This window comes from Theropithecus gelada, chromosome 2 (assembly GCF_003255815.1).
Source record: "Theropithecus gelada isolate Dixy chromosome 2, Tgel_1.0, whole genome shotgun sequence".
In the NCBI taxonomy this organism is placed as follows: domain Eukaryota; kingdom Metazoa; phylum Chordata; class Mammalia; order Primates; family Cercopithecidae; genus Theropithecus; species Theropithecus gelada.
Window position 1 is genome coordinate 49,691,501 of NC_037669.1, and position 13,258 is coordinate 49,704,758.

A 13,258-nucleotide genomic window follows, 5' to 3' on the forward strand; every position below is an offset into this window, starting at 1 on the left:
TAGAGACGGGGTTTCACTGTGTTAGACAGGATGGTCTCGCTCTCCTGACTTCATGATCCGCCCGCCTCGGCCTCCCAAAGTGCTGGGATTACAGGCGTGAGCCACCGCGCCCAGCCGGGAACCATACAGTTTCATTCCCCTCCGTCCCCTGGCACCTGCCACATTGCCTACATGTAGAAGGTGCTCAATAAATACATATAGGATTGAAGGGCACTGGAGGAAAAGGACTGAGTTAGTTCTGTGTCAGCAGCTGGGCAGTGACCAAGGGTGATCTAAGTGGAGTCAGAGTGGTCAGCTGCCAAGAGTCCTCCTGGCACCCAAATACACTCCCTTCCCATCACAGCATCTGAAATCACTCTGTTAGGGAGTCATTTATTAGGCGCTTTGGAAATGGAGCTCCCCAAAGTCTCCAGAAGACAGTACTGTCTTAATGGTGATTTACTGCCAATGAGACCAGAACAAGATCCAGGGGGTGGGGGTGAGATGTGGAGTGGAAGATAGAGCCCAGTCTGGCGACTGGAGTTCGGTCATTTCCAGTTCCTTTAGAGCAAACCCTGACCCGGCAGGTGAGAAGGAAAGTGCTCACTGGGTAGAGCACTGGACTTAGGTTGTTGCTAATTCACTAAGGGACTCAGGCAGCCTTTCTCCCTCTCGGAGTCTTGGTTTCTTCATCCCTGCAAAGAGGCTGTAGGGGACCTGTGTTGTTTTACCTGCTCAGGATTCAACGCATCCTTTTCTGGAAGGTGCACCCCAATATGGCTTTGGAGAACCCTCCTCAGTCCATGCTGTTCAGATGGGGCTGACTCCACCCTCCAGTCCCAGGCTTGGCTAATCTGAATCATGATGATTGGTTTAGTAATGAGTATGTGACTTCAGCTGGGTCAATGAGAGCTGGACTTTTGGGAAAGGACTCTTTTATTCTCAGGGTAACTCAGCTGGGAAAATGGGATCCTGGGGCTGCCTATGACCACTTCTCCGTCTTTGAGGACAGTCAGCCTGAGAATGAAGCCTTCTAGAGGCAAGTAGAGATCACAAATGGAGAAAAGAGACAAGATTCCTAGTAACACCTGTTGGGCCCCCGGATTCTGCCATGCTTCAAGCTAGTCCAAGCCTTTATATTTGTGGTTATATGGACCAATACATGCCCTTTTTATTTTGCTTAAGCCAATTTGGGGTGAGTTTCTCTCACTTGCAGCTGGCAAGGGGGATTACCTCAGGGAGGGGGGTCTCTCTATTCTGATGACTGTGTAGTTTTCTCTGGCTAAGCTGATTTGTGAGGTACTAGCATGTGACCAGGCTCAGTAAGGTGGGCAAGAAGGCCTGGGGAAGTGTGTGGGGTGACAGTAGACACAGGCTGAGCCCAGTGGAGCACATACAATTCAGAAGTTGGCTAAGCAGAGAGAGATAGAACCTGAGAGGAGAGAGTGAACAGAACGGGGGGAAACTAAGGCAGGAGAGCGTCACAAAGGAGCAACTGTGTGCTTATAATTCATCAGGCAGCCAGAGGGATGATCTGAAAGAATAAATCAAAGTCAAGCATGGGGGCTTATGCCTGTAATCCCAATACTTTGGGAAGTCGAGGCGGGAGGATCAGTTGAGCCCAGGAGTTTGAGACTGGCCTGAGCGACACAGGGAGACCCTGTCTCTACAAAAATAAGAATGAATTTGCCAGGCTTGGTGGTGCAAGCCTGTGGTCCCAGGTACTCAGGAGGCTGAGGTAGGAGAATCACTTGAGCCCAGGAGGTTGAAGCTGCAGCCTGGGCAATAGAGCAAGACCCCATCTCAAAGAAAAAAAAAACAAAAACAAAAAAGAAGAAATCAGATTGGATCTCTCCCCTCCTTCCCTCCTTTAAACCTTCTATTTTCTCATTGCCTTGAGAACAAAATCCAAACTTCTTATTCTGCACAGCCAGCAAGCTTCCCATGAGGTCTGATCCCTTTTGTCTTTCTCTTGCACCTCCCTCTGCCGCACTGTGTGCCCCAGGCCTAGAACCATGCCGGAGACCTATGTACACACTGGAAATATTTGTTGAATAAAGAAATCAGTGAATGAAATGAAAACTGAAAAGTATTTCCGGTGGATTTAGCACCAACAGTTATTGCTCAATTTTGTCAAAAATCTCCAGTGGAACAGGTAAGGGGGAATCTGGATTAGAGAGATTTCCACATGGAATTTCTATGGATAAAAGGCAGACAGAAAATTCAAACAGGGCTAAGAGGTGACAGTGAAAAGCAAGGCTTCCTACAACTCTCTCTATCCTCCCTTTCCCTGGCTTCTAGGTTTCCTTCTTCATGGGTCTTGTCTAAGAACATAAGAAGGCTGTGTGTGGTGGCTCAGGTCTGTAATCCCAGCACTTGGGAGGCCAAGGCTGGAGGATTGCTTGAGGCCAGGCATTTGAGACCAGCCTGGGCAACATAGTGAGACCCCATCTTTACAAAACAAAAACAAAAATCTAGCCCGGTGTGGTACTGGTGTGTGCCTGTAATCCCAGTGCTTTAGGAGGCTGAGGCAAGATGATTGCTTGAGCCCAGAAGTTTGAGGCTGCAGTGAGCTATTGATTGTGCTGCTGCATTCCAACCTGGGTGACAGGGCAAGACCCTATCTCCAAACAACAACAAAACAAAACAAAAAGAACATAAGAGCCTGGCAGCCCATCTTCCTCACGCTCCACAAATGGCAGCATCATGTACACATAGTTCTTATTCCACATGAGTACATATGGAACTGCCTTCTTCTTTTAAAGGCTGCATAGTACCCCTCAGTTTTAGATGGATCTTAGTTGATTTAAGTGTCCCCCTCCTGATAGACAGACATCCAGGCTGGTTCCAGTTCTGGCTTCAATAAACCATGCTTCACTGAACACCCTGGTGCATACATTCTCATGTACACAGGTGGAAGTATCTGTACGATGAATTCCGAAAAACAGAATTGTCTAATGGAAGGTACATACGTGCTAAATTTTTAGATCGCCACCCAAAAGATTGGATCAATTTACCCCCTCGTCATTGGGTACAAAAGACAACATGTCTATCTGATTTCATCTTAGCTAGGGTGGCATTTCTTCAAATCCTGGAGTCTAGCTGGGAGACCAAGCCTGAGGTTTCACGTTTGCAGTCTGCCCTGAACCAACCACCTGACTCTGAAGGCACAGTGTGCCTGGGAGTCAGGCCATCTCTCCAGACCTCAGTTTCTTCACCTAAACATGAGGAAAGGATTCTAGCTGTGATCTAAAAGTTCCCTCTGGCCAGGCAGGGTGACTCACTCCTGTAATCTCAACACTTTGGGAGGCTGAGGCAAGTGGATCGCTTGAGGTCAGGAGTCCAAGACTAGCCTGGCTAACATGAGGAAACCCCGTCTCTACTAAAAATACAAAAATTAATGAAGGATGGTGGTGTGCATTTGTAATCCCAGCTACTTGGGAGGCTGAGGCAGGAGAATCGCTCAAACCCAGAAGGCAGAGGTTGCAGTGAGCCGAGATTGTGTCACTGCTCTCCAGCCTGGGAGACGGAGACTCTGTCTCAAAAAAATAAATAAATAAAAAATGAAATAAAATGAAAGTTCCCTTTCACTTCTAACCTTCACAGTCACTTTGCCCCCTCAGGCCTCTGTGCCCTATCTGTAAAATGGGACTAACAGTGCCCACCTTGTTTATCTCCCCGGTGATGAGAAGGCACAATGAGATTGTAGGTGTGGATGTGCCAGGAAAGTTGGATACTCCACCAAGGGAAGGAGCAACAATTAAACACCTTTGAAATCCTTTGTCAGATCACTAGGGTGTCCTGGAAATACAAGTCCTCATTAAAGTTTTAGACTGAAGAAATACTGTACGGTGGTGAAGCAGAAAATCGCTAGGACTGTCCAGAGGTAGGAGATGCTTTCACTGATGTGTTCCCTCTGCCAACAATGTGGTTCCCTCTAAGTGGACCTGGCCAACTCTCCCGCCTCCCTCAAGGTTCGGCTCTCCTTTCCCTCTGTGAACCTTCTGGACATTTCCTGGTAGACTCAGTAGCTCCGGTTCTGAATTCCTTACCTCATTACTTTGCATCCAGACTTTTATCTTAGCCCACATCACCCTCCACAGTGACTCTGTTTTCTTCCCAACTACCCCCAACCACCTGCCCACTGCCCGCAGGTGAGTTGTTGCACTCTTCTTGTCAGATTCACTCCATTTTTAAGCCTGTCTCCCTCACTGCCTCTGAAGTTTTTGAGGGCTGGGGCTGAGCCTCATTCACTTCTAGGCCTTCAGGACTTACCAAGGAGCCTGACACCATAGTGAGTGCTTGTTAAATGTTTCGAGATGGGCCGGATGTGGTGGCTCATGCCTGTAATCCCGAACTTTGGGAGGCCAAGGAGGAGGATCTCTACAGTCTAGGAGTTCGAGACCAGCCTGGGCAGCATAAGAAGACTCCGTCTGTACAAGGAATAAGTTAAAAAAAAAAAAAAGCTGGCCGGGCGCGGTGGCTCAAGCCTGTAATCCCAGCACTTTGAGAGGCCGAGACGGGCGGATCACGAGTTCAGGAGATCGAGACCATCCTGGCTAACACGGTGAAACCCCGTCTCTACTAAAATACAAAAAAAATTAGCCGGGCGAGGTGGTGGGCGCCTGTACTCCCAGCTACTCGGGAGGCTGAGGCAGGAGAATGGCGTGAACTCGGGAGGCAGGCCTTGCAGTGAGCTGAGATCCGGCCACTGCACTCCAGCCTGGGCAACAGAGCCAGACTCCGTCTCAAAAAAAAAAAAAAAAAAAAAATAGCCATAAAAATTACTGTACCTGGCTGTAGTCCCAGCTACTTTGGAGGCTGAGGTGGGAGGATCCCTTAAAATGGGGAGATCAAGGCTGCAGTGAGTTGAGATTGCACTGCTGCACTCCAGCCTGAGGGGCAGAATGAGACCCTGTCTCAAAAAAAAGTTTCAAGAAGGAGGCGGTCCTAGGGCTAGATGTGGCAGTCCCACATCTGGGACTTTGGGGACTGATTGGGGGGACAAGCTCCTTTGCACCCATATGTTTCTCCTGCCTACTTCCCCTCCACTCCTTTGCCAGACTTGGGTGAACTCCAGTAGATTTTCTGTGCAGGGACTGCAGACTCGAATGTCCCTCCTTAGTGACAGGGGCAACACATGGGGAGACATTAGGGAGTGGTGGGGACTGTGGTGGCCGAGGGCAGCCAGGTTCAGCTCCAGCTGACTGTTGGCAGGAAGAAATGTGGGCCTACTCTTTTTCAAGAGAAGCCACAAATCCAAATTTTTCTAAGTTATCTTGGTTTTAAAATGTTGGTTATTCAGATTTTTTTCAAAACACTGTGGAAGTCAATCAAAACTGTCCATGAACTGGTTGTAGCCTGCAGGCCGCCAGTTTCGGAATTCTGAAAGCTTTCCTCTTGGCTCCTATTGCACGGATGAGAAAACTGAGGCCCAGAGAAGCAGAGGCAGTAGCCAGGAATGACACAGTTAAGATTAGCACCCCGGAGCCTGTGGGGTGGCTCACGCCTGTAATCCCAGAGACTCAGGAGGCTGAGGCAGGAGGATGACTTGAGTCCAGGAGTTGGAGGCTGCAGTGAGCCATGATTGCGCCACCGCACTCCAGTCTGGGGGACAAAGCGAGATCCCATCTCTCTCTCTCTCTTTTTTTTTTTAAGTAGAGCTCCACTCCCACTTGTCCCCCATTCTCTCTCTCTCTCTCTCGCCCTTCTCTCGCCCATCTGTGTTCTGCATTGGTTCTGCGGCCGTGTCCCTTTTGTGTGTGTCTGCCCTGTGTTTCTCCGTCGTCTCCGTGTGGATCTCGGTTTTTGTCTCGCCCTCTCGCTCTCTCGTGCGTCTGGGTTTAATCGTGTGCTTCTCTCAATCTCTCTGTCCCTCCCTTTGCCCCCTACACGAGTGTTCTCGTCAACAGATCTCCGGAGGTGATGCAGAAACGACCCCGCGCCGGCGCCCCATCCTGCGGCCAGTGTCTCCGCGCCCTGGCTCGCGTCCCCACCGTCCCCGCCCCAGATTTCCGGAGGAGCAGTCGGGCGGGGTCCCGCGGGGCCAGCTGCCGTCAGCGCCCCTTCCCGGCGGCCGCGACCCCTCCCCGCTGACCTCACCGGAGCCGCCGCCTCGCGCAGATAAAAGCGGCGGCCCAGCTGAAGAGCGCTCGGCAGGCGCCCGGAGTCCTCAGCGCTACGGACTCCTGACCTGCCGACTGCAGACCCCAAGTCCCCGGATCCTGGACCCATCCTGTGGAGCCCACGCCTGGCAGGTAACCGCCTCGACCCCTCTCCTTCCGCAGGCGGCGTCTGGGAGCACTGGAAAGGGAGCCCTCTCGGCCCGCCCTCGCCTTCGGTTCTCTGAGAGCTTCCTGGAGCGCAGGGCCGGTGCACAGGCGGGCGCTGCGCTCGCACCCCCGTTTCCTCCCCGAGCGCCGGCAGGGGACCCGACGGGAGGCGCGGCGCGGGCACACCGGTGGCGCTCGCTGCTGGGCACTCAGGTCCGCGGAGGCCAGGGCGCAGGGTGGGAGCTCCGCGACACCCCCTGACCAGGTGCGGCCGGACAGATCTGGGCATTCAGGGCGTCGGCGTGAGAAGCTGGGAGTTCGAATCCCAATCTCAACGCTAGAAATAGAATTTTAGCGTTGAAATTAGGATTTTAGCTTTAGAAGCAGAGTCCTGGCTTAGTCATGAAAGCTTAGCATTAGAAATAGAATTTTAGCTTTACAAATAGACTTTGAGCTTTAGAACCCGAATCTTAGCTTTGGAATGAAGATGTCGGCCGTGGACCTTAGAATTAGAACGTGGCGATGGGGACGTTGGCAGGAGTCTTGGCGGGGACACAACCGTTAGTGTCGCGGCTGTGCCTGGCGCTGCAATCTCAGTGGTTGCACTCCCGGCGAGGCAGTCCCAGCGTCGGCTCCCCCAGCTCCGCGTCACATTGAAGGGTGGCGGTGGCGCTGGTGATGGGGTTCCCACGGCCTCCTGTCTTGCTCAAGTATAACTGGGCGCAGGCACTACAGGCACCCGTGGGGATGAGGATGCCTCGAGGGGGCAGTGTGGACGCAGAGCCGGGGCGGACCGCGCCGCTGCTCCCGCCCCTGCACAAGGGGCAGTGGTCCTGCTCCTGGGAGGGCGGTTGAACTGTGCGTGGTTTGTTTCCGGCGGGCGTCTGGGAAGACCGAGCGGGATGTGGTGGGATTCGGTGCGCCCAGGCTCTCTCTGTCCTCTAACCCAGACGCCGCGATGCCCGGCCCTTGGTTGCTGCTCGCCCTGGCTTTGACCCTGAACCTGACCGGTGTCCCTGGGGGCCGTGCTCAGCCAGAGGCGGCCCAGCAGGAGGCAGTGACAGCCGCGGAGCGTCCGGGCCTGGATGACCTCCTGCGCCAGGTGGAGCGCGTCCTCTTCCTCCGGGAAAACATCCAGCGGCTGCAAGGGGACCAGGGTGAGCACTCCGGTGAGTGGATGGGGCTGTCGGAGACTGTCGGGCTAGGCTACCCGGAGAGTGGTGGAAACCTGGAGGCAGAGAGGAGGGGAGGCTTGGTCATCAGCCTCCTGCCTTTCGGAAGCTCAGAAACCCGACCTGGCTACGCCTGGGCGGCATCTGGAGTTGACCACTCCTTGGAGTCAGATTCCTCCCCGTCTCCATGCTGGAAATATTTCACAGGGAGGAGGCCCTCGGTGGGGAAGCGTCTGTGTGCCAGGGAGAGAGTTTCTTTGTGTGTGACAGTTTGAATTACTATTGACTAGGCACTTCTGTGCCAGACACTATTCTAAGCGCTTAAAACACCTTATCACACTGTTTGATCTTCCTAACAACCTCCTAGTTAGGTACTATTATTACCATTTTACACAGAAGAAAACTGAGTCTCCCATAAATCAATTGAGTTGCGTATGGTCAGACAACTAGGGAGTGCCAGAACTGGGATTGGAATGAGAGGCAATGCCTTTGACTGTTGTGTAACTGTGTATCTGTGAGGCCTGAGGGGCAGGTGCAAGACCGTGGCTCTGAGAGGGAGCTGCAGGAAATGTACTTTGCCTGGGAGAAAAGCTGGAGTGGGCACTCAGGCGCCTGCCTATTACATGGGTCAGGGGCTCCTCACTGACCTCTTTCTTTCCCCAGCGTCCCAGATCCTTCAATCTGACTGGCTCTCCAAACGTCAGCATCCAGGCAAAAGAGAGGAGGAGGAGGAAGAGGGAGTTGAAGACGAGGAAGAGGAAGAAGCGGGGGCTGTGGGACCCCACAAACGGCAGCACCCTGGCCGACGGGAAGATGAGGCTTCATGGTCAGTCGATGCAACCCAGCACAAGCGGCAGCATCCTGGCCGGCGCTCCCCCTGGCTTGGGTATGCTGTCACAAAGCGGCAGCACCCAGGCAGAAGGCTGGCAGATCCCAAGGCTCAAAGGAGCTGGGAAGAAGAGGAGGAGGAGGAAGAGAGAGAGGAAGAGCTGATGCCTGAGAAACGCCAGCATCCGGGCAAGAGGGCCCTGGGAGGACCCTGTGGGCCCCAGGGAGCCTGTGGTCAGGCGGGCCTCCTGCTGGGGCTCCTGGATGACCTGAGTAGGAACCAGGGAGCTGAGGAAAAGCGGCAGCACCCTGGCCGGCGGGCTGCCTAGGTCAGGGAGCCCCTGGAGGAGTGAACCCAGTTTCCCCTGAAGTCGAGTTTGTGGTCTAAGGATGTCTTGAGCCCTGTGTGCCCCACCATTCATGACCTCTGCATTTTCTCATTAGATCCCTGACCATAAGCCTGAGCCCCTCCCTCCCCGCCCCATATTCACACACACCCTAGCCCCTGGCCTTGCCCTCTTCCTTTAGGCACGTCAGAAAATCAGCCTAGAAGTTTAAACCCCACTTTCCCCCATTTAGCACCACAGGCAAAGGGGCAGATCCCAGAACCCCTGTCACCCCCACCTCCACAGGTCTGCTCCTTCCTTAGCCCTGGCTAAGAGGGTCCTTCTGGGATGGCAGCCAGTGAGGGTGGGCTGAGACTGAGGCATTGATGTGCAAATCCAGCTTCCATCCCCTCCCCCATCTGGCAGGATTCTCCATGTGTAAACTTCACCCCCAGGACCCAGGATCTTCTCCTTTCTGGGCATCCCTTTGTGGGTGGGCAGAGCCCTGACCCACAGCTGTGTTTCTGCTTGGAGAAGCATATGTAGGGGAATACCCTATGGTGTTGCGCTGTGCGTGGCTGTGGGATAAATGTGTGTGGGAATATTGAAACATCGCCCAATAATTGTGGTTTGTATATAACCCTCTAAGCCCCTTTCCCTTGTCAATGACAGTCATCCTAATGATAATAAAACCTGCATCCAGATAATCATGGAGCTCTGTGGTTGCTGTTCTGTCGCAGTTGGCATGGGATTCTTCTTTTGCATTGAGAGGGATATTTAAAAGGAGATAGGACTAGAGTTCTCAGCTCCGCTGCAGAGGGAATCAGGGACCCTGGGGGGATGACAAGTCGTCTCTACTGTCCCCATTTCAGAACACACTTGGGAGGTGGATGGGGTTCTGGAGCCCAGTTGACTCCTGGGGAGACTAAGGCTTGGAGAGAAGGAAGGGCTTGCCCAGAGACACACAGCTGGCTGAGGTGGAGCCATGGGTCTGAGAGGCCAGCTCAGGGATTTGCCTTGAGTTTGCCGGATTTGGGAGGTGGGAGTGGTGGTGAGAGGGGAGGTTTGAGGGGAAGACTTGTCTGGCTCCGGTCTGTAATCTTCATGGTTCTGTTGACAGTCTGTGTCACCAAACAGCCTGTTAACCAACAGGAACAAAGAGGGCAGAGGACCAGGCTGCAGTCAGGAGACACAAACCAGGGGTCTTCTGGGGCTCAGTGCAGGACAGGAGGGAGTGGTGTGGACTAGAGTTAACTGAAGAAGTCATGTGAAGACGCTTGAATTCAAAAACTTTAAGAAATACCATGTGACTCTAATAATAATAATAAAACAAATACACAACACTTATGTGTCAGACACTGTCCTCAGCACTTTCCGTATATTAATTATTTTAATCCTTGACTGTCCTTCCAGATATTAATATGCCCATTTTACCAATGAGGAAGCCAGGGTACAGCAAAGTTAAGTAACTTGTCTGAGCTGAATTTGGCCCACTCATGGCCAGTTTGCAACCTCTGACTGAAACGAAACCCCCAAATGCCCTTAGTTTTAGACTTTGAGTTAGTCAGATGATCCTCTGTTTGGTGGATGGATGGACTTTTCAACTTTTCTACCAACAGCTTTTGGTCACCTTCTGGGGCAGAGGGAGGTGGGAGAAAGAAGGGTGTCCAAGACCCAGCTCCTCTTCCTTTGGAGCTCATGGTTCAGGTGGGGTGGGGAGTGGGGAGACAGGAAAATCTAGGGTTGACAAGATGCATTCACACCATCTTCCCCATAATGCTCCTAAGAGCCCTCTGACATATTGAGCATTTGATGGATGAGAACCAACACCTCCTTATTTTCAGATGAGGGAACTGACAGAGACAAGGGTACTGCCCCAAGGTCAAGCATGTAGATCTGGCCTTCCTCCTGGGCTTGACTCTCCACACCCCTCAGCTGCCTTCTGGAAGCCCTTGACTACCTAACTGTCACCATCAGGGCAAGTGGGCCCTAGTAAGATTCCCTCTGCCCATAGGCCCCCTCTGAAGGCAGGCCCTCTAAAGAGAAGAGAGGCTGCTCATGGAGTGCTCTCTGGGTGCTCAGTGTTCACAGCCACTTTCTCACTGGCTCCTTGTGGTTGCCCAGGAGGCCAGTCTGCCATGTCCATTTGCAGTTGAGGAAAGTTGAGTTGCAGCTGAGTGTGGAGAAGTTAAGCCCAGGGATACATCCCACCCTCTTCTGCTGTCAAACTTCATTGATTTGTGAGGTGTGGATTCTTCCTCAGAAATGAGGGCATTTGAAGAGTAAGAAGCCCACTCCCTCTAGCTCTTTAATGTTTTCTCCTTTGTCCCTATGAGTGATCATACCCGTGCACCATAATAAAAAGGGTTTGGGCTTTCGCCACAGGCTGAACAAACGCTTAAGCCAGTTTGAGCTTCAGTCTTCTCATCTGTAATATGAGCACAATAATCTTGGCAGCCCCATTCCCCTCAGGACTGTTTCAAGATTAATTGAGATCAAATGATAGGTGTACAGCTCCTGGCACAGTGCCAGGCACTGAGTTGATTCTTGATAAATGGCGTTTTTAGTTCTAATGCTCCAGGATAGAAGGGACTTAAAGCTGAAATTTGGAGACCAATTATTCCTCCCTTGCTTCATTCTCCAATCACAAAAGCGAACAAAAACAAACAAAACAAAAAGTTGATGGGGCTTTATTACAAGTCCATGCCAGGCATTAGGTCAAAATGGTCTGCTTGCTGCTCTCCAAACATCTCTCTCCTCCTCCTCACCCTCCCCGCCCCACACATGCAGCCCAGGATGCTGTACCTGTGTTGCTCTCTGTACACTTCTACATTTCCCAGCCTCCCTTGCAGTTGGGGTGGAGTCATGTGACTAGTCCTGGCCAATGGGCTGTGAGCAGTAGATGTCACTTCCCAGTTTAGGCAATTAGAGCCAGTGTGCCTCATTCATCTCTTTCTTACTGTCATGGTGGATGAAAAGCCACACGTAGAGATGGCAGAGCACATGATAGATGGATTCTGAGCCCTGGCTTCACTAGATAGAAGTTAGGCACTACTTACCACATCAGACTTCTCATGTGTAAGAAATAAACATGTGTGTGTTAAGTCACAGAGATTTCAATTCTGATAAACACAGATGCCCACTCCATTCTCTTCTCACAGAAATCCTTCCCATCTTTTCCTTCTTACATGTGTCTGCTTTTATCAATGCTGCCTAGATCACGGCATGGCATGAAGTAGGTGCTCAATAAATATTTGCTGAACAGATGTTGAAAGCTTCAGGTCACTTCTATCTTAGTCCCCCAGCCTGACTTCCGGGGGGTCCTTACCCTTGAGGGGCTTCCATCCAGTGGGGAAACAAGCAAACAGATGATGACAACTTAGTGTGAGAAGTGTGGGTTGTCAACTGAAGAACCATGAGGTTCACAAATTTGGAAAGGAGATTTTTATTTATTATAAAGGGTTGCAGCCTGCAGGAGTCCATTCTGACTGTCTGGGAAGGACAGCTTCCAGCCAGAAGCCAGACTCAACACTTCAAGGGAGGAGTAAAGGGGACTGGAATTTATGCTGAGATAGTTAACAGGTTATAGAGGAGAAGTGATTACTCATGAAGGGGAGGCCTGGGCATAGTAGTAGGCTAACATGCATGAAACATGCATCTCATGTTCATTTTGGGGTGGAGACAACAGTCAAATGTATTACAATTAGGCCTATACATCAAAAGGTGAGGACATAAAGGCCCTCTGTGCCCAGCCTTTATAGACTGGCCAGAACCACTCTTGAGGTTGGTGGTCTTGTATCAGCAAGGACTGCTGGTCAGTGGCTGTGTCAAAACCACAGAAATGGAGGGGCAGCATTGGGCAGTTGGTTGATGTCAGCATTGGAGCGAGTCTTTCAAAAGGGCTGGTTTCTGCTTAACCCTTAGGGAAGAAAGGCTAGTGGTAGTTATGGAAGAGGGAATGTAACAGGGCGTGTCTGACCTCCCATTAGGAAGTCAGTTTTTAAGGTTACCCTGGGGTCTCCTTAACGGAGAGGGAGTCCATTCAGTCAATTTCGGGGCTTAAGATTTTTTTAATTTTTATTTTTCGTGGGGAATAAAGGATGCAAGAAGAACACAGATGAGAGAGCAATTCGGTCTGGTTGAGCAAAGAAGGCTTCCTGAAAGAGGAAACATCCAAGTAAACGATAAATAAGAGAAAAAACATTTAAGGCAGAAGAAAGAAGCATCAGCAAAGGGCCTGGTGGGAGACATAACGATTTCATGGAGTTGCTAACATCTGAAATCTTCCACCCTATCTCCTAGCTCTAAGGGAACGAGCTGTGTTCCCCGTGCTTCCTGGTTCAGGCCACGCTCCACACTGGGACTACAATTCCCATAGCTTAGAAGCGTGAGAGCAGTGCAGACTGGGGTGGAATGAAGGAAGCCTCCCTGGGGGAAGGGTATTTGAGTTGAGCTTTGAAGGATACAAGAAAAATGTTTTTTTCTTTCTGAGCCCTTACTCTGGGGCCAGACACTTTCACATCCACTCCCCAGCATACAGTGAGTGATCTGTAAATACATGTTGAATGAATAAATTACCCATCATAGTCATTCCCAGCATAAAGAAAAGGAAAAAGAGAAATGAGGTGACTTTTCTAAGTTCATTAGCCTCAAACCTTGGAGTTGTCTCTATACTCCCCTT

General features: G+C 51.3%; 1 protein-coding gene across 1 annotated transcript; it reads left to right on the forward strand.

Annotated features, from left to right (window-relative positions):
* The first annotated feature begins 5,472 nt into the window (after nt 1-5,472).
* Nucleotides 5,473-8,923, forward strand: TRH (thyrotropin releasing hormone). Its single transcript, XM_025377067.1, has 3 exons — nt 5,473-6,236; nt 7,202-7,420; nt 8,087-8,923. Exons 2-3 carry the CDS (start codon nt 7,210-7,212, stop codon nt 8,578-8,580), a joined length of 705 nt encoding a protein of 234 aa, XP_025232852.1. The 5' UTR covers nt 5,473-6,236; nt 7,202-7,209; the 3' UTR covers nt 8,581-8,923.
* The last annotated feature ends 4,335 nt before the right edge of the window (nt 8,924-13,258 follow it).